The 21,294-nt window shown below is 44.9% G+C and overlaps 1 protein-coding gene across 1 annotated transcript in view; it reads left to right on the top strand.

Annotated features, from left to right (window-relative positions):
• Positions 1 to 20,758, top strand: part of LOC145357742 (uncharacterized) — a 245,807-nt gene extending 225,049 nt beyond the window's left edge. Inside the window, exons 4-5 of the mRNA XM_080211187.1 lie at positions 5,887 to 6,181; positions 9,298 to 20,758. Coding sequence (XP_080067313.1) covers positions 5,887 to 6,181; positions 9,298 to 9,464 — 462 coding nt within the window. The 3' untranslated portion in view covers positions 9,465 to 20,758. The remainder of the gene's footprint in view (positions 1 to 5,886; positions 6,182 to 9,297) is intronic.
• Positions 20,759 to 21,294: the final 536 nt, after the last annotated feature.

Here is a 21,294-nt window from a genome sequence, read left to right as displayed (position 1 = left end):
CTGCAAAGAACAGGGCCCTGTCTATGAATATATGTAGCTTCCAGTACATGCCACACTGTAAACCCTGTTCTTTGCAGACAGAAAGAACAGGTACACACATTGTGCCTGTTTCAGCTAAACAACATAAGTGATAGCCATTCGCTGGTTAATTTTTCAAGGCAATATCTTGACCAATCAGAGTCAAGCTGCTTTGTTTACATTTTCAAACTATGCTTGGCAGTTAACTGTCATTCACCATTAGCTGGTACATTTTCCATGGCAATGTCTGACCAATCGGAGTCCACTTGCCAACAAAACCACGCCCTCTTTTCATACTGTATGAAGTTGTTGTTTCTCCTGATTTTGGAATTCTTGTGATAATCCTGGTGAGAGTATGATGAACAGTTTCGGCACCATGAGTCTCTTTTCAGCAATATTCATGCTCTGTACTCCCAAGCAACTGTTTCTGATCTTTGCAGCTCATCTAACCAGTCAGCTTTTAAAGCTTTTAAAGTGGTTATTAGCGCTGTTAACTCTGGCTGTGTATATTATCACAGAATCATAGAATTCCTGTAGTGCAGGAGGCCATTCAGTCCATCGAGTCTGCACTGACTCTCCAACAGAGCAACCCACTCAGGTTCAATCTTCGCAACCCAATGCATTTACTCCGCTAATCCCCCTAACCTACACACCTTTGACACTAATGGGCAATTTAGCAATGTCAATCCACCTAACATGCACATCTTTGGACTGGGAGGAAACCGGAGCATCCGGGGGAAACCCACACAGACACGGGGAAAACATCCAAACTCCACACAGACAATGACCCGAGGCTGGAATTGAACCCAGATCCCTGGTGCTGTGAGGCAGCAGTGCTAACCATTGGAGGTGTCATCACATGACCTCCTGCCTCAAATGGCTATTGGCTGCCTCTCGGTGTTTCAACTTCCTGCAACCAATTGAAAAAGATACAGGGTCTTCATTGCCCATTCAGATAAATCTTGACTGGTAGACCAACAGCCATTTTCTTCCATTCCAAAATTTTACAACTAGCCAACAAAAGTGCTCAAAAAAAAGTTAACTGGAAAATATAATAATGTTTCTCTGATGTTTCGCCTCAGTGTTGCACTTACCAATGTCCGTGATAGTCCTGAAGAGTGGCAGGCCTGGCATTGCCTGGTGTTCTCCTCAGCTTTGCCAGGCTCAGGTTCAGTTACTGGTCTATCCTGAGTTGATTCATTTCAACCACAGGCCTGCAGTTGACCTCAGTACCTTTGGGTGGAAAAATTAAGAGTTGAACTTCTGACCTTTGAACTGTGTAAGAATCATAGAATCCCAAAGGAGTCTATTTGGCCCATTGAGCCTGCACCAAACACAATCCCACCCAGACCATATCCTGGTAATCCCAAATATTTACCCTGCAAGTCCCCTGAAACTAAGGAGCAATTTAGCATGGCCAATCCATCTAACTCACACAACTTCGGAGAAACCGGAGCACCCAGAGGAAACCCATGCAGACATGGGGAGAATGTGCGAACTCCAGACAGACAGTGACCCGAGGCCAGAATTGAACCTGGGTCCCTGACAAAGTGAGGCAGCAATGTGAACCACTGTTCCACTCCTTACACACACAGTGGAAACATGTAATACAGAGGCACACAAATACATCTCAAAAATCTTGCAGGTCGTGTGTCGTTCAGCTGGTAGCTGTTATTGTGTTTTTGGAAGATGATGGCTTACTGGTAACATCACTGGGCTTATGTTGCTCTGAGGTCATGGTTCAAAACCCATAATGGCACCTAGTTGAATTTAAATTTAATTAATAAATCTGGAATATAAAGCCACTTTCTATAATGAACGATATCATTGATTTGTGTTTAAAAAAAAACACACAATGAGAAAGCTAACTACAACCGGATTAGGCAGTATTTGGAAGCTGTTGTTTGGGAGAGGCTGTTTGAGGGTAAATCCGCATTTGGCACATGGAAGGTTTTTAAGGAGCTGTTGATCGGAGTGCAGGACAGGCATGTGCCTGTGAAAAGGAAGGACTGAAAAGGCAAAATTCAGAAATGTGGACGAACAGGGAAATTGCAAGTCTAGTCGAAAAGAAAAAGGATGCATATATGATGCCTAGGGAACTGAAAACAGGTGAAGCATTTGAAGAGTGCAGGGAAAATAGAAAAGGGAGTCGGGGGGAAAATAGAGGTCACAAAATGTTCTAGGCAGGCCGGGTTAAGGAGAATCTAAGGCAATTTATACATATATTAGGGACAAGAGGGTAGCTAGAGAAAGAGTTGGTCCACTAAAGGACAAAGGAGGGAAATTATATGTAGAACCAAAGGAAGTGTGTGAGATCCTCAATGAGTACTTTGCATCGGTATTCACAAAGGAGGTTGATTGATGGTGACTCGGAGGGATATGTAAATCATTTAGAACAAGTGATCATTACGAGGGAGGAAGTGTTGGGTGAATTAAAAAACACGAAGGTAGACAAATCCCCAGGGCCAGATGGCATCTATCCCAGATTACGAAGGGAGCCAAGAGAGGAAGTTGCTGGGCCTGTAACAGAAATCTTTGTTTCCTCGTTGGCCATTGGTGAGGTACCAGAGGGTTGGAGGTTAACCAATGTTGTCCTGTGATTTAAGAAGGGTAGCAAGGATAACGCAGGTAATTATAGGCCAGTGAGCTTAATGTGAGTGATAGTGAAGTTGTTGGAGAAGATTCTTAGGAATAGGATGTGTACACATTTGGAACTGAATGATAGACAGCATGGTTTTGTACAAGGGAGGTCACGTCTCACTAATTTAATTGAGTTTTTTGAGATGATGATGAAAATGGTTGACGAGGGAAGGACTGTGGATGTTGTCTACATGGACTTTAGTGAGGCATTTGACAAGGTCCCTTATGCAGACTGGTGCAAAAGATTAAATCCCATGGGTTCAGGGGTGAACTAGCCAAATTGATTCAGAACTGGCTTGGCTATAGAAGACAGAGGATAACAGTGGAAGGGTGTTTTTCTGAATGGAGATCTCTAACTAGTGGTGCTCCACAGCGGTGAGTGCTGGGCCCTCTGCTGTTTGTAATATGTATAACTGACTTAGAAGAAAACATAGCTGATCTGATTAGCAAGTTTGTGAATGATACTAAAATTGGCAGAGCTGCGGATGGTGATGAAGATTGTCAGAGAATATAGCAGGATATCGATAGGCTGGAAAATTGGATGGAGAAATGGCAGATGGAATTTAATCCGGACGAATACAAGGTGGTGCATTTTGGTAGATCCAATTCAAGTGGGAGCTATAAGATAAATCGTAGAACCATCAGGAGCATGGACGCACAGAGAGATCTGGGAGTACAGCTCCATAGATCCTTAAAAGTGGCAGCGCAGGTGAAGAAAGCATATGGTACACTTACCATCATTGGATGGGGCATCGAGGATAAAAGTTGGCAAATTATGTTACAATTGTATAAAATGTTGGTTAGGCCACATTTGGACTACTATGTCCAATACTGGTCACCACACTACCAGAAGGACATGGAGGTTTTGGAGTGAATACAGAAAAGGTTTACCAGGATGTTGCCTCGTATGGAGGACATTAGCTACGAGGAGAGATTGGACAAACTGGGATTGTTCTCCCTGGAAAGATGGAGGCTGAGGGGAGACCTAATAGAAGTTTATAAAATTATGAGGGGTATAGATAGGGTAAACAGTTGGAAGTTTTTTCCCAGGGCAGAAATGACAATTACAAGGGGGCACAAGTTCAAGATAAAGGGGGAAAGGTTCAGTGGAGATGTGTAGGGGAAGGTTTGTGCACAGAGATTCGTGGTGGCCTGGAATGCACTACCAAGTGAGGTGCTTGAGGCAGATATGTTAGTCACATTGAGGACTTATCTGGATAGACACACGAACAGTCATGGAATAGAGGGATATTAGCATTTGGTCTAGATAGGACAACGTGATTGGCTTGGAGGGCCGAAGGGCCTGTTCCTGTGCTGTACAGTTCTTTATTCTATTTGATTCACTAATGCCCTTCAGAGAAGGAAATCTGCTGTCCTTACCCGGTCTGGCCTGTATATGACTCAGTGCCACAACAATGTGATCGAGCCTTAATTGCCACCAAAAGAGAAAACGCTGGAAAATCTCAGCAGGTCTGGCAGCATCTGTAAGGAGAGAAAAGAGCTGATGTTTCGAGTCCAGACAATCTGGTGTTTTGACAAAGGAGCATCTGGACTTGAAACATCAGCTCTTTTCTCTCCTTACGGATGCTGCCAGACCTGCTGAGATTTTCCAGCATTTTCTCTTTTGGTTTCAGATTCCAGCATCCACAGTAATTTGCTTTTATTGAGTCTTAATTGCCTCTGGAATAACCTAAAAATCCACTCAGAATGAGCACAAAATGTTGGATTTGCCAGTCATGCCCACTTCCCATGAAAGAATAAAGAAAACAAACCGTTTGGGTCAATTTGTTCTATTGAATATTCCTACGCCCAGTCAGGGTGCAGACTGTCAGAAAGCTATTCGCACTGCATGTATATAATCCCACCAACTATCAGCCATAGCTGAAATAACTCCTCAGAGACCAGTGTCTCTTCACCAGATTCCCTTTATTTACAAACTCAATAGAATGTTTCAGGCACAAAGTCAGAATCCGGAGTGGACCTGACACTCCCACGTTTACATAGAGGTGAGGCTCCCTGATTGGGCTGGCAATTATAATCTCAATCAGGGAGCTCATACTCTGAGAGGCCAAACTCATGGGTCACACTGAAGTCATTACAATAGTCCCTCAATTTTCCATCACCCAGTTCCTTAGAATTTGCTGCTGAGAGCTTCCCTGGTTGATAACTGTAGTTCCCTATATTGAAGCACAGGATTAGGTTTCGCAGTGACACCCATCATTGTCAAATCGCTTGCTTACATTTGCTGGCTTGGTTCACAGGTGAAACCTGCTGATTGGTAAATGTCAGCATTAGTTTGTGGGCAATTCTAACCCAATCCTTGGGATGAGGGAGAATGTTGAACTTTACCCACCCACCCTTCGTAAAGTTGACAGGATTGGGTGCAATATTCTTTTTGAACCTCGTCCAATTTTACGGCCCATTGAAGTCAATATTGGACTGATGTACAATTCTGATGTAAAAGTCTGAGGTACCAACCGACTCAAGAACAGCTTCTTCCCTGCTGCTATTAGGCTTTTGAATAGACCTACCTTGCATTGAGTTGATCTTTCTCTACACCCTTGCTATGACTGTAACATTACACTCTGCACTCTCTCCTTTCCTTCTCAATGAAAGCACGGCAGCACAGTGGTTAGCACTGCTGCTTTACAGCACCAGCAACCAGGATTTGATTCCCGGCTTGGGTGACTGTCTGTGTGGAGTTTGTACATTCTCCCCGTGTCTGCGTGGGTTTCCTCCAGGTGCTCTGATTTACTCCCACTGTCAAAGATGTGTGGGTTAGGTGAATTGACCATGCTAAACTTGCCCCTTAGTGTCAAGGGGGCAAGCTAGGATAAATGCATGGGGTTATATGGATAAGACTTGGGTGGGATTGTGGTCAGTGCAGACTTGATGGGCCGAATGGCCTCCTTCTGCATTGTAGGATTCTATGAATGGTATGCTTTATCTGTATATTGCTTGAGAGAAACAATACTTTTCACTGTATGCTAATACATGTGACAATAATAAATCAAATCAAATCAAATTCCACATTCCACCTAATCCCGAGGTTTCCACCTGGAGAATGTGATGAAAATTCCTGTCTCAGGATGAAGCAGTGTGCACTCTGGAAAGTTGGGATGAAAAATCAAAGATCTTGTTTCTTCAGGCCCTTTGTTGTTACCATCATTTCTGCAGCATCTTCATTTTAAGGAAAATTCCAGTCATTTTCCCTTTTTTTCATATTAGCACACGCAGAAAACTGACTCCGGAGAAACGGTCAAAGAGGTGACCATCAACAACGAGGTGGAGGTCCCTGCTGCCGGGGTGCCGAGTGGAGACTTTGAGATCACCGAGGAAGGGGAGGTGATAAATCCAGGGACTAACAACGAGGTGTTTGCTGCCGTCACGCAACCAACCGGACGGGGCAGTGGGAAGAACGGCCTTCCTGATGTAATAGACAATGCAATAGAGGCGGGGAGCTCATCTTCAGCTGCGCAGTTACCCCAGAAAAACATACTGGAGAGAAAAGAGGTCTTAGTAGGTAAGCTGGTTCTTTTATTAGTCCTTGCTGCACCGATTACACTGAGCAGCCAGCGATACACCATTGGGGCTTCTCTGTAGACATTCTTGGCTGGCATCAAGAATGCTGGCATGGTGGTACAGTGGTTAGCACCGCTGCCTCACAGCCCCAGGGACCTGGGTTCGATTCCCAGCTTGGGTCACTGTCTGTGTGGAGCTTGCACATTCTCCCCATGTCTGCGTGGGTTTCCTCCGGGTACTCCGGTTTCCTCCCACAGTCCAAAGATATGCGGATTAGGTGGATTAGAACATTACAGCGCAGTACAGGCCCTCCAGCCCTCGATGTTGCGCCGACCACTGGAACGAATCTAATGACCCTCTAACCTAAACTAGAGAACAAATTGTAGCTGGTGCAGACTCGATGGGCCGAGTGGCCTCCTTCTGCACTGTAGGATTCTATGATAAATGTCAAAGACACAGACCATTCTGGCAAGTGCTGTTTCACAGGACGTTACAATGCAGCTTACCAAAACAAGCATGCATTCGGATGGGTGGCTTGTTCAAGGAGGTGGGTTTTGAGGAATCACAGAATCCCTGCAGTACAGAAGGAGGCCATTCGGCCCATCAAGTCTGTACAATCCCACCCAGACCCTATTCCTGTAACATCACACATTTACCCTAGCTAGTCCCCCTGACACTAAGGGACAATTTTCCATGGCCAATCAACCTAACCCGCACATCATTGGGACTGTGGGAGGAAACTGGAGCACCCAGAGGAAATCCACGCAGACACGGGGAGAACATGCAGACTCTACACAGACAGTGACCCAAGCCAGGAATCAAACCCAGGTCCCTGGCGCTGCGAGACTGCAGTACCAACCATAGTGCCATCATGCCACCCACAATGATTTATGATCCTATGATAAGGGATATTAGCTACATGATTAGCCTGGACTGTTTCCCTTGGAGCAGAGAGGTTAAGGGGAGATGTGAGCGAGGTTAACAAGATTATAAGGGATTTAAGATGGATAAAGTTGTTCCCATCAGCTGATGGTACAGGAACCAGGGGAAACAGATGTAAGGTTTTGGGAAAGATTTATGAAGGGGGCGTGGAGGGTGCACAGAAGAACATTTTTTTAACACAGTGAGTGGGAATGACTTGCTGCCTATGAGGGGGGTAGAAGTGGAGACAATGAATGATTCCAATAGGAAATTGGATGGGCACCTGGGCAAAATAAACTTGCAGGGCTACAGGGAAACAGAACTAACTGGATTTCTCCACAGAGAGCCAGCATGGATGTTGATGGGCCAAATAGCCCCCTGAGCCTCAGTGACTTATGTCTCTGTGTTATGAATGTACTCTTTCGTCTGCTCTTTCTATCGGCAGACTTACCTGCTGCTAAATGCTGTGGCAGACCTCGGCTTTTACTGAAAGAAGTAAAGCAGATGTGGTCTCATGTTTCCTTTGTATTGATGTACTGGGCAGAGTGCATCAGAAAACAGGAACATTGCTCCTCAGAGAATGAACCTTTATTTAAGGAAAAAGTGCAACATGTAATTTCTCTTCCATATTGTACTGGAAGTACAAAGTCCGACAATTTACTGATTGATGTTCAATGATTTTCTTGTAGGATATCTTGTCTCTGATATCCTTCCTCCAGCTGAATAGAGAACTAAAAGCAATGTCAGTCTTACAATTCCAGATTTATTTGAACCCCAAAGTGCGATATTTGAGACTCAGTTTGGTGTATTCCCATCAAGCTCCAAATGAGTTTCAAGATCGCAATCAACTTCCAAGTACGTGTACAGTATTTAGGGAGTGCTACACAGTCAGCAGAACTGGTCCTTGGGTGAGAGATTTAACCAAGGTCCTGTTTGCCCATCCAGGGGTTGTTTTCAGATGGATCTTGAAAGTCCTACTGCACTATACAAAGAAGCGTAAAGAGCCACCCTTAACACCATAACAAAGGGAACAGATGGAGACATAACACACCTGCCCCTTAGCTATTTCGAAGAAGGTGGTTCATTATTGCCATCTCAAGGGTAATTATGGATGGGAATAAATGCTGGCCCGCCATCCCCATGCAAACATGGAACAGAATAGAAGGAGGCCATTCAGCCCATTGAGCCTGCACAGACAATAATCCCACCCAAGCCCTATCCCCATAACCCAATGTACTTACCCTGCGAATTCCCTGGCACTAAGGGGCAATTTAGCATGGCCAACCCACACATCTTTGGACTGTGGGAGGTAACAGGAATGCCCGGAGGAAACCCAAGCAGACACGGGAAGAATGTGCAAACTTCACATAGTCACCCAAGGCCGAAATTGAACCCAGGTCCCTGGTGCTGTGAGGCAGCCGTGCTATCAACTGTGCCACCATGCTGCTCAATAAAACATAAAACAAAAGAATTGTCTACCCACTCTCACTCCCCATAGCTCTGTAATTTTTTTTCCCCTCCAAGTATTCATCCAGTTCCCTTTGGAAAGTTACCATTGAATCTGCTTCCACCACACTTTCAGCAATTGTATTTCAGATCAATATAGCTTATTGCATTAAAAGTAATCCTCATGTCACTTCTCATGTTTTTCCCCGTCTCCTTAAATTTGTGACTCTGGTTCCAATATTTCTGCCACTAGATACAGTTTCTTCTTATTTACTTTTATCAATACCATTAATTCCTCTATCCAATCATCTCCAGGGAAACAGCTGTACGGCAGCACAGTGGTTAGCATTGCTGCCTCACAACTCCAGGGATCCGGGTTCAATTCCGGCCTTGGGTGACTGTCTGTGTGGAGTTTGCACGTTCTCCCCATGTGTGTGGATTTCCTCCGGGTGCTCCGATTTCCTCCCACAGTTCAAAGATGTGCGGGTTAGATGGATTGGCCATGATAAATGTGCAGGGCTATGGCTACAGGGCAGAGTGGAGGACTTGGGTGGGATGCTCTTTCAGAGAAATGTTGCAGACTCAGTGGGCTAAACAGCCTCCTTCTGCACTGTCGAGATTCTATGGAATTCTGTCTGCATATGACAAGTCCAATTCTGTACCATCCTGTCATATGAAGAGTGCATTGACTCCCCTTGCTGCGGGAGATAAACTCGCGTGATAAACATCTCTCCGTTTTCTCCTGTCTAGCGGTTGTCGTTGGAGGGGTGGTTGGAGCACTCTTCGCTGCCTTCCTGGTGATGCTGTTGATCTATCGAATGAAGAAAAAGGACGAAGGAAGTTACACACTGGAAGAGCCAAAGCAGGCGAGCATAGCTTACCAAAAACCTGACAAACAGGAGGAGTTCTATGCATAAACAAATCCAGAGTGCCTCTCATTGCTTGGACATGTAAACAGATCATTCTCTTAAAATAAAAAAAATGAATAACGATCCCAAATAATGTCACCTGAGAAAAGTTTCTGCTGAAAGGCAGAGTCCATGTCCTAATGCTGGTCTTTTTCACATGTGTTGTTGAATTTCCTGTTGTTGTCCAACCCAAGACTTTGGGAGAAGTCTGTATTAGGGGACTAGAAAATGCAAAGCACAGCTGCTTCTAGACAACTGCCACACTGCGATAGAATTCTTGTATAGTGCGGGGCATTGGGAATAGTCCTAGTGACCGGGAGGTGCTGAAGGCTGGCATATTCAAAAAAAATAGTTCTTTTTTAATTCCATTTTGCTCATCTAGAATGGTTACATTTCGCCTTGGATTCAATGAGGTGTCAAAAGGTTGTTTTCCAACCTTCAGAACTTCTCTGAGCAATTTCTGGTACCATGTTATCTGTTATTCTCTATTCTTGAAAACATATATATATTATATACTAAATATATATATATATATATACACACACAAATGATTTTTGTTTGTTCTCTGGAAGTAGACAATCGATATCTGATGTCTATAGTTACTGTACTGAAATTGTATGAAAGCTAAATGAAAGAGTATTAAATTCTCATGACATAGCTGAGGTTTGAAGGTCACGAAACATATCCTTAAATTAATGTTGCTGAATTTTTGATAAGTTTGTGTCAGATTGAATAAAAGAAGACTTGTTTTTCCTATCTTTAACACCTTGTTCCCTGTGATTCAGTCGAGTTTGGGAGAACGCGCTTTGTGGAACTAGCGTCTACAATCAACAGTAGAGAAGCTAAGCTTAGCCTCCACAACCAGGCTGGAATCCAGAGCACAAAACTCTGAATGCTCTGATGATGTTAACATTCATTGGAATTATTCCCACAAAATCTATGGGAAGAAAACACTGGGAAAAGATGGGAGTGAACAGAGGTAGGATCCTCCCATTGTGCTTCTGTTATTCTACGTTCCATCTTAGTTGCTCTTCTGAATTGACAGAATTTCTTTCATCACTTTCTCTTGTTCCTTTTCTTTTTCCTCCCTTCCCTTCTTCCTTTCCCTCTTTCTCTTCTCTCTCCACCTTCTGCTCTCTTTCACTCTCCACCATGTGCAAGGAAGGAACATTATTATCATCAGATGGTACGCTGCCACTTTCCCTATCTTCACGATAAACCTTCAGTTAACTATTGCAGTGCCAAAATATTAATCAGCCCTTTGCTCCTGCTTAGGGATTGCCTCATCTCCTAATCACCATCTCTACTTGTTGAGTGGAAGAAGTATTGGGTTCCATCTTTGATGACTAATGTGCCGGTTAGCTGGGGCTGGGGAACAGAGTGAAGGCAAACACAGCATGTGGGACAATGACAGAGTGCACAGGGAGAACTGCAGGAAAGTGTTGGTGTTTCTATGCGAGCTGAAACCTTCTGAAGCTGAAGAGTTCATGTTAGCCTTTTAACATCCAAATATGTCCTTATTTCTCGAGGCGTATCTAATGTCAAAGGGCAGGACCTCCTGACCCCAATATGGGCAGTCATTGGCGTGAGTATGGTAACCTTTAACAGTTCTCCAAATTTTCCTGTCCCGCTGGTGACAATACCCGCCAGCCTGGGGACTGGAAAATCCCACCCAAAGTTAGAACAACCAATCAGTCAAAGCTCACTAGTCAAAACAAAGCATTTTTGGCCAATGAAACTTGACATGTTTAGTGACTTGTTCCAACTAAACTACAGTAAACCAGTTTCACAGTTGGTCAAATTTCCTGCTCATTAATTGACACACTTCCTGGGGAAGGAGGCTGGAGATAGAGAAAAATTCTTATGCGTTTGAGCAATGCATTAAGGAGTAGAGGCAGGGTTTTCTGGCCACACTTGTTCCAGAACTGGAAAATCCTGCCCGAAGTCAACAGACCTTCCCATGGTCCGCACTCCCTGCTGCCTGCTACGACTGGGAAAATCTGCCCCTCGGACTGTGAAGTGGGAAGAATTGCATTTGAGCTGTTGGGAACCTAGTAGATTGTCCACAGGTTTAGGCGATAGGAGAGCTGACAAATGAAAGGACATCGCTTTGGAAATGTGAATGCAAAAGAAAATGCCGGAAACCTGATTGTCACCATCTGGAAAGAGCAAAGTCAAGTTAACATTTCACTTTGAAATGTCAGCAGTTTTCTTTTTGAAAATTTGTTCTGCTTTTGACCTTTATGATATTGGCCGAGCTGCTCCAGAATGTTTTGTTTGGTTTAAGATCCAGTGTTGATGGTTTCTTCTCCTGCCTCTGGACCTGCTGAAGATCTAACCAATTTTCTCAGAAAATGAAAACAATTTGCTGTCACTCTCGCCTTTCCCATCATTATCTTACTTTGCGGGAATATGGCCAGGATTAGTCTTTGATTGAACCTGTGGAGCTCAGAGCACCCGCGGGGAGTTATATCCATCCACTGTTCATATCAGGACAACAGGAGCACATGTAGTAAAACTAGAGGGCACAGCCTCAAAATAAGGGGGGGGTGCAGTTTAGAACGGAGTTGAGGAGGAACTTCTTCACTCAAAGAGTGGTGAATCTCTGGAATTCTCTGCCCATTGAAGTGGTGGAGGCTACCTCGCTGAATATATTTAAGTCACGGGTAGGTAGATTTCTGATAGAGAAGGGAATTAAGGGTTATGGGGAGAAAGCAGGAAAGTGGAACTGATCCACTTCAGATCAGCCATGATCTTGTTGAATGGTGGGGCAGGCTCAAAGGGCTGGATGGCCTACTCCTGCTCCTACTTCTTATGTTCTTATGTCCCAGGATCCTTGATGAGTTCAAAGTATGGGGCCTTGTGACTGTATACCTGGACTCAGCTGTAAAAACACCAGTACCAACCAAGTGATTATTACAAGTGCTAAAGAAAAACACTTTTAATACACTTCCTCTCATAAATTCTTATGTCCACATTTGTAAGGTGAGCTTCTCACATTGTAACTGCACCCACGTGTCAGCGGAAATACAGCCCCACCAGCATTGGCAGGAGGATGTAACAGTTACAGTGGCAGCTGCCACTAACAAATTGTTCCTAGGAATTTGTAATGGGGGGGGTTCAAGGTGGATGAACGATGAGATGGAATGTGTGGCTTCAGGACGTGGACTGAGGCACAACGGCACTCCCTGGTCCAACTATCTGCTGTTCTTTGAAACCCCTTTCACCTGAAGATGCTCTTTGCTCCCTGTGCACCGTGTCACAGGAGATTGAAATAAGATGTTGGAATTCAACCCAGAAATTGAGCCACGGAATAAAGACTATCAGCGTAATCCCACTTGAATGTTCTTCCTGAGGTTTTCTCTGAAAGATTATGCGGGACAGAGTGTGAATTTTAGATTTTTTTTTCCTTTATAATGATTTAAAAACAATGCCATTAAGCCTCCATGAGATAGCTCAACTACTTATTCCAATGTTGCCAGTTACAGCTGCACTGTTAATAAAACAAAACATGATGTATTCAAGAAACCATCATTGAGAAACAAGTTCATATTTTATATGTGTATAACTATCGGCTCCCAATGAGCAGCTGAGAAAGGTCAGACTGTAAAATACCATGAACACCATCCACAACATCTCAGCATCTTACCTCCAGCCGTACCTCCCTCTCTCACCCAGACACTGTCCACACTGGCCACTGGTCAGTGAGCAAGCGAATGTGTGTTAGGTTGTTGTTGCTACTTGGTAGATAAGTCTGAGTGATTGTGGTTCCCTATCTGGGCTGAGTTCATTGATGTATCAACCACGGTGACAATCCAGGCGTTGGACTTAACTGAACATGGAATCAGAGAGAATGAATTGGATATTTCATTCCCAACCATACAGAATTTATATCACAGAAAACATTCAACCTTAATGGCCTATCCCAATGTTTATGTTCCAAACTTGTGTCATAGAGTCGTACTGAAAAGGCCCTTCTGCCCATCGAGTCTGCACCAACAATAACTACCACTAAAGCCACACTAATCCCATTTTTCTACACTTGTCCCATATCCATGAATGTTGCAATGAGTCAAGTGCTCATCGAAATACTTCTTAAAAACTGTAGGGTTTCCAGCCTCCAATGCCTCCCCAGGCAGTGCATTCCAGATTCCTCTTGAGTAGAAACATTTTTTTCCCAAATCCCCTGTGAATTCCACTTTACCTCATCTTAACTCTACGAGCTCATCCTTGGCACTGGAGAGACGTTACATTGTCTGAAGCCATATCTTTTTTTTTGAATCATTTTTCTTTACCGAATGTATAAACAAATTGAATAAGATGGACAACACATTGCACAGGTGTCGTGTATCCTGGGAGAGGTTGGGTATAGGACGGAGGGAGCAACTGATGCCTGTACTTGTATACAATGTCTATAAATAGGTCGTAAGTGAGGGTTCAGATGTTCCAAAGGAAAGCTGCAATTATGACAATCCAATTGCTTCAGCTAGGATATTCTTCAAATAACCCCGACCTTTAGTCTTGAACTTCTTGGGACTTGGGAACTGTTCTTTCCTTGGATATTTTGTTGATTATGTGCTGGGAGAGACCAGTGAACATTGAGAACTCTCACTCGTCTCAAGAATGGGCTGCTCCCTCTCTGTGATGCATTTCTCCCTCATGTAGCAATTACATTTTATGGTCTTTATTGTCAGCTGAAGCTGTCTTTATTGTCAGACAGATTTGTTTGTGTTGATGACTGAAGGTCTCGCGCTCTCTATTCTGTAACAGGGAGTGTAGGGAATAGTATTGATTCAGTGTATTGTATTGACTTCCTGACCCGCTTGCAGCTGCTATGGGATTAATAAAATGCTGCAGTGACTTGTAGAAACTCTGTTTGGCTACTGCCCTGTTAATCATGATTGACTTTGTTCAAATATCACACTGGAATTGCTACCAGCTATAACATTAGAGAGCACCAACTTTAATATCCTACAATGGAATGTTGAACTGTAAAACCTAATGGAGCTTGCAGGTAGAACTAGGCTCCCTCTGGTAGTTGGCTTTCTCTGATATCAGTCGCTCATCACAGAATACTACAGTGCAGAAGAGGCCCTTCAGCCCATCTCCAACACCACATGAAATACTCTGACCTGCCCACCTAATCCCACTTACCAACACTTGGCCCATAGCCTTGAATGTTATGACATGGCAATACTCATCCAGATACTTTTTAAAGGATGTGAGGCATCCCACCTTCATCACCCTCCCAGGCAGCGCATTCCAGACCGTCACCATCCTCTGAGTAAAAAAGCTTTCCCTCGAATCCCTCCTAAACCTCCCAACCCTTCACTTTTAAATTGTGTCCTGTCGTAACTGACCCTTCAACTTCGGGGAACAGCTGCTCCCTATCCACCCTGTCCATGCCCCTCATGTTCTTTCACCTACACTGACAGATCTCCAACTCTAAGCTAATGGCACTGTGGCAATACACTGCTTGCTTAATGCCCCCACTGAGGGCAAGTTGTACGCCTCAGTCCTCCTTCATACACTCTTCATGAGAAATTACAGAATTCATTTAATTCAGGCAGAGCAACCAGCAATTTTCACACATCGGATGTCTGTTGTCCAGTGTCATCCAGGACTTTAACCTGGTGTTGTGAGACTTCTTACTGTCCAGTGTTTGAACAGATTTTGAAAGAGTCACAGTGAATGCTGCCTCACAAGTTTGTTTGTTTGTTTGTGTGCAGCCTGGTTTGTTGCTCCCCGCAGTACATTCCAGACCCGCTGTGCAGCCGCGCAGTTTAGACAGAGTGTTGGTCACAATAAGGGATTGTTTTCCTCCTGATGGGAAATTCAGCTGTAACAGTGTTCCACATTAACCCACAAGGCACAGGAGCGGAAGAGACTCACAGGCCAAAGTTATCCTAGTATTTCAGACAAAAACAGATAACGATGGGAATTCCCGGGGTGGGGGGGGGTCACACAGCATCTGTGGGGAGAGACCAGAACCAGTGGACATGACCTTAACGCCTGTTCACACCACGTGCAGCGAAGTTGGAGAATTTAGCAACAGGCCAAATCTCCGTTCACTGCAGCGGGGTGGGAAAATCCTGTCAGTGTAAACAGTCAGAAAATTCCAGCCAATGTTTTACATCAGAATGACCCTTTGTCCTACTTCCTTTGTCTGCAGCTCTGACAAAGGGTCATCCAGACTTGAAACGTTGGCCCTTTTCTCTGCCCACAGTTGCTGTCAGACCAGCTGAGATTTTCCAGCATTTCCTGTTTCAGATTCCAGCATCCGCAGTATTTTGCTTTAATCCCAGCATCTTGGAGTTGGGTTCAGGGATGGGGCAGTGAGCCGCTGGGGAAACATCTCAGGCCAGTTGCCCAGTGTGTTCCCATCTCCACGCCCTTTTACTGGGGTGGGCAGGAGCAGGGCAGCTCTGATGGATACCCGCCTGGCATCAGAGGTGAACCAGTTAGTAGAAGTGGTTGGGTAGTTAGGCTGCATTTTGCCACGCCATCCCAATTTTCCGAGAGAGACCTAGGACCTCCTCATGGTGGGACTGGTACATAATCGGAAGACAGTAGGAAGCCTGCAGTTAGGGATGGGCTAGGGTTTGCCTGCAACTGTGTCTCTTGGTTGTCACTGAGAGTGTGGGAATGAAGAAGATCATTCCAGCATCTTCCTCATCCCCTCCCTCGTCTTCCCGACTCATTCCCCATGCAGACGTAGTACAGGCTGCCAGATACCATCACCTCTGCAGCCCAGCACCCACCCCTATTCCTAACTGGGTAGTGAATGCAGAGGCAGCTTACAGACTGGCCTCCTCCCATGAAACCTGGGATAGCGTCACTTAAACACACAGGGTCAGGACCCAGAAATGGTCCCGACATCAGCTTCTCGATATATGGCACAAAACCCAGACAGAATTACTCCGTGTTGTCCCTGACTGGATGTTGAGAAGCTTGAATTGCCGCCACCATAGAATCCCTACCGTGCAGAAGGAGGCCATTTGGCCCATCAAGTCTGCATAGACTACAATCCCACTCAGGCCCTATCCCCATAACCCCATGCATTTACCCTAGCTGGTCTCCCGAACACAAAGGGGCAATTTAACACAGCCAATCCACCTAACCCGCACATCTTTGCAGTGTGGGAGGAAACCAGAGCACCTGGAGGAAACCCACGCAGGCACGGGGAGAACCTGCAAACTTCATACAGATGGTAGATGGTAACCAGTAAGAAGTTTCATAGAATCATGGAATCCTACAGTGCAGAAAGAGGCCATTCAGCCCATCGAGTCTGCACCAACCACAATCCTACCCAGGTCCCAACCCCATGCATTTATCCTAGATAGTCCTCCTGAACTTAAGGGGCAACTTATCATGGCCAATCCATCTAACCTACACATTTTTGGACTGTTTTCTTGCCCATTGTAACCTAAAGCTATGAGACTTCATGGGGTCCAGAGTCAATATTAAGGGCTCTCAGGGCAACTCCCTCCCGACTGTATACCACTGCGTCGCTATCTCTGCTGGGACACCAGGCAGCAATTTAGCATGGCCAATCCGCCTGAGCCGCACATTTTTGGATCCCAGGTTACATTGCACAGAATTTAAATAAAACAGATGTAGGAATAGACAAAGCATTTTGAAACAATAGTTTTCTGATCCTATCTTCATTACTTTACCATTCCTAAATAGTTGATATTTCTAATTTTGCATATCACATAGACTGTGCCAAGAAATGCAAGTCAACTTAATTCAGTCTCATTTTCTAACTGTGTTGAGTAAATCTGGGCAATGTCAACACAGTTCCCCACGGTGTGTGACTCGTTAGTCGTTGCTGCATTGCCAAGCTCAGTTGGTGAGCGCCCAGTGATATCTGGAGTGCTAATGGAGATTAGCTTGTGCTGTGCTTGATGTGTTGCTGTAGCTTTGGGTCTGAATACAACGGATGAGTGAATGGGAACTCTGGCCGAAGGTAGCATTGCGTCCACTAACGCTAACAACCCCCACTTTGATTAACTTGAGACACGGCCAAGAAAAGGTCAGGTGTGGGAAACCTCACCAGAACCCGAACTTGAAAGAAGAAGGTTCATTGCGTTGTTATAGTTCCTTTTGACAAGTTGGAATTTGGACGTATCTAAATCGTACAGAATGTTGGCAGCTTGGATTCAATCTGTACATCTGGAGTTTGGGCAGGGGTAGGCATGGCAGGTGAGCATCCTGAACAGTGTGAGTTTGATGAACAGTTTGCCTTCAACCTGTGCCCATGTCTTGGCTCACAATCTCAGTCATAAGCAGGCAGTTAAGATGTGGGCAGCACGTGATGTGGGTGGCAAGGTGGCACAATGGTTAGCGCCGTGCCAGGGTCCCTCAGGGTCACCGAGCGGAGTTGGCACATTCTCTCCTTGTCTGTGTGGGTTTCCTCCGGGTGCTCCGGTTTTTCTCCCACAGTCTGAAAGATGTGCTGGGGTGCATTGATCTGAGCGGGTGCCAGAGTGTGGCGACTAGGGGAATTTCACAGTAACTTCATTGCAGTGTGACTAATAAATAAACTTCTGACTTTTTCCTCCCACAGTCGAAAGATGCGCGGGTCAGGTTGATTGGCCATACTAAATTGACCCATAGAGTCAGGGGGATTGGCGCAATAAATATACGGGGTTGAGGGAATTAGGGCCTGGGTGGGATTGTTGTCGGTGCAGGCTCAGTGGGCCGAATGGCCTCCTTCTGTACTGTCAGGATTCTATGATTCTAAAATCACTCTTCAGATGCTACACGACCCACCTCAGTGCCCTGGCGAGACTCAATGCTTTCAAATGCTTTAGGAGGTGGGAAAATGTAGAGGACCTGCAATTTGCCGCTGCCTTTCTCCTCAGCAGCGACAGTCCCTTTTCCAGGTTGCTTCCAACAAAGCCTCAAAATCCTTCGGTACGCCATGTCTGTGAAGTTGAGTTCAGTTGGAGCTATTTCTAAGCGGAGGGTTGCAGTGAAAGGAGCACAGTGTGGAGTTCAATAAAATGTCACGTGAAGAGGGAGTTGTGTTTGAGTCAGTGTACGGTCAAGCGACGAGTGGGAAATTGTGATGACCATGGTGGTTTCCGCCACAGTTAGAATTTGGGGCCCTCGTAATCTTTAAACTGCTCTCAAATCTTATAATTGGAAAATGTGGGAAGGAGTTGGAATATCAGGCAGCTCGGGTTTGGATGTCAGAATTGCAAACAGGAAATTGCAAATGTTGCCCAAATGGTTGGAAAGCTATGGAGATATTCCAAGATTACTGTAACATTTTTGTTTAAAATCGTTGAAGAAATGGAGCTATTTAATGCTCAGTATTTCAGTGAAATCGAGCACTACAGTCCCTCAGCCACTTGCCAGTTGCTCTCATCTGCTTCTACAGCTTTGTGTTTGTACACCTCTCATTGTTGGGGTGGCACGGTGGCACAGAGGTTAGCACTGCTGCCTCACAGCGCCAGGCACCCGGGTTCGATTCCTGGCTCGGGTTACTGTCTGTGCAGAGTCTGCACGCTCTCCCCATTGTCTGTGTGAGTTTCCTCCGGGTGCTCCAGTTTCCTCCCACAGTCTGAAAGAATCACAGAATACCACAGTGCGGAAAAGGTCCATCGCGGCTGAACTGACACATAAAAGGCCCTGACCTGCCCACCTAAACTCACTTGCCAGCACTTGGCCCATCGCCTTGAATGTTATGGCGTGCCAGGTACTCATCATTTTTAAAGGATGTGAGGCATCTCGCCTCCACCAGACAGCGCAGTCCAGACCGTCACCACCTTCTGGGGAAAAAAGGTTTTCCTCAAATTCCCCCCTAAACCTCCTACCCCTCACTTTTAACTTGCGTCCCCTCGTAACTGACCCTTCAACTTGGGGGAACAGTTGCTCTCTTTCCATCCTGCCCATGCCCCTTATAATCCTGAGCACCTCAATCAGGTTGCCCCTCAAGATGTGCTGGGTTAAGTGCATTGTCTGTGCTAAATTCTCCCTCAGTGTACCCGAACAAGCGCCAGAGTGTGGCGACTAGGGAATTTTCACAGTAACTTCACTGCAGTATTAACGCAAGCCTACTTGTGACACTAACAAGTAGACTTTAGTTCGCTCGGCACTTTGTGGAAGTGAGGTCTTCCCATCCTGAGGCTGTGGGAGGGGGGCAGAATTCAACCCAATATTTCTTCTTAATGTCACAATCAGGGAGCGACGTGAATGGCAGTGGTTGAAGTTTTAAGATGAAGACTATCGGACATCGATTTGATGGGCAAATGTCAAAAAGTGGATGGAAACAGCGTACGGGCTAGCATGGGGCAACAAATCAACCCAGATATATTTACGCCCCACATTACTTTCACATTTCCCATGAGGGTGAATGACAGGCAGTATTGTGGCAGGGAGATCTCACTGGCCATGAATCGATATCTCTTTTCATTTTGTCACAATGGAGGGCGCATTTACACCTTTCATTTTTCCACTTAAAATTCATTTTGCGCAAGAAATCCATCGTAGTCACGGGGGACTTGAGAATTGTGGACCGTGCCCTATTGAGTATTAATGGCTACACTTACTGCCGTGCTTTTTATTTACACCGCTGTTATAGCTACCTCAGTGGCGTAAGGCAAAAATAGTCAGTCTGCGGGAATAGAATTGCGTCCCACTAGAACCATGACGAGAGGAAGGGAGGGAGAACGGACCCCCCGAGACTATCTAGGAATGAAAAGTTGAATGACAAATATCGTATCCGACAATCGAACTAGAGGGTACTCAAGCTGTTCTCGCAGGATTCATTATTTTTGTCCACAAAGTTTAACCAGTGCAAGGGCGTAACACGATGGATTTGTACGGTAAAATTAGCACACTTTGAATCTCGCCCTCTGACAAAATTTTTTGTAAATTGTTTTTAAAATCTGTACAAATTTTAATGGCATCAATGTGCGTCTTAGTATTTTGTCCCTCTGAAAACGATGTTCGTGAAACAAGGGTTCCTCACCGCAGAAACAGGGACCAAATGGAAAATTGGAACTTGGGATTCTGATTACTCGTACACTTGTATCTCGTGTGCTGATAAATTTCACCTTTTGAAGAAGCATGTAAATATTTTTAATAGGAAATATATCTTAAATGGATTTTGGTTGTCTTGTATATACTCCTTGTAGAGTTGTAGCAATCTAGACCTTACAGTACCTGTCTTTCCAATTTGTAAACTGTTTTATTCAAGTTTGCTCGCCATGAGAAATGATTTAAATAAAAAAAGTTTTGTCTGTTTTTTTTAATTATATCTGTGACGTGTCCATTTATGAAATAAAAACTAACTGAAACATCTTTAAATGTCATTGTGTTTTTGATACACGAATCTTGAAAAAGAAATCAAAGAATGAAGGTATGTGAGATCTCTGGTGATCTAAGTGGCGATAAAGGGGGTGTTAGCTGGATGGCTAGTGTGTGGATCAGATTAACCACAAGGTTTGAGGGACAGTACTAAGTAAATCTGCATAAACCATTGGTTACACATCCATTGCAATAAACTGTGGGAAGGATCTCAAAGCCATGGAGAGGGTGCCAAAGAGAATCACTGAAAGGATGGGAGAGATTTGAGATGGGATTAGAGACAAGGAAACTGGAGCTATCTTCATTGTTACAAACATTGCTGAAGTGAGAGCTACAAACTCTCATTTCTCAACCTGAATTGAGCCCTCAGTTCGTGTGAAAGCTGGAGTAACTCCTGCCAATTTTTTTTAGCAAGATTTTCAGATTGAATCTCCCACATCCTGAGCACTGCGGAGAGTACTTAGCGGGATTCTCTCTGAACATCATGGGGCAGGGCCTATTCCCACTGGAGAGGTCGGCA

Source organism: Carcharhinus amblyrhynchos, chromosome 24 (genome assembly GCF_965287045.1).
Source record: "Carcharhinus amblyrhynchos chromosome 24, sCarAmb.v2.hapA, whole genome shotgun sequence".
Classification (NCBI taxonomy): domain Eukaryota; kingdom Metazoa; phylum Chordata; class Chondrichthyes; order Carcharhiniformes; family Carcharhinidae; genus Carcharhinus; species Carcharhinus amblyrhynchos.
This window is presented reverse-complemented; position numbering and strand designations above follow the sequence as displayed.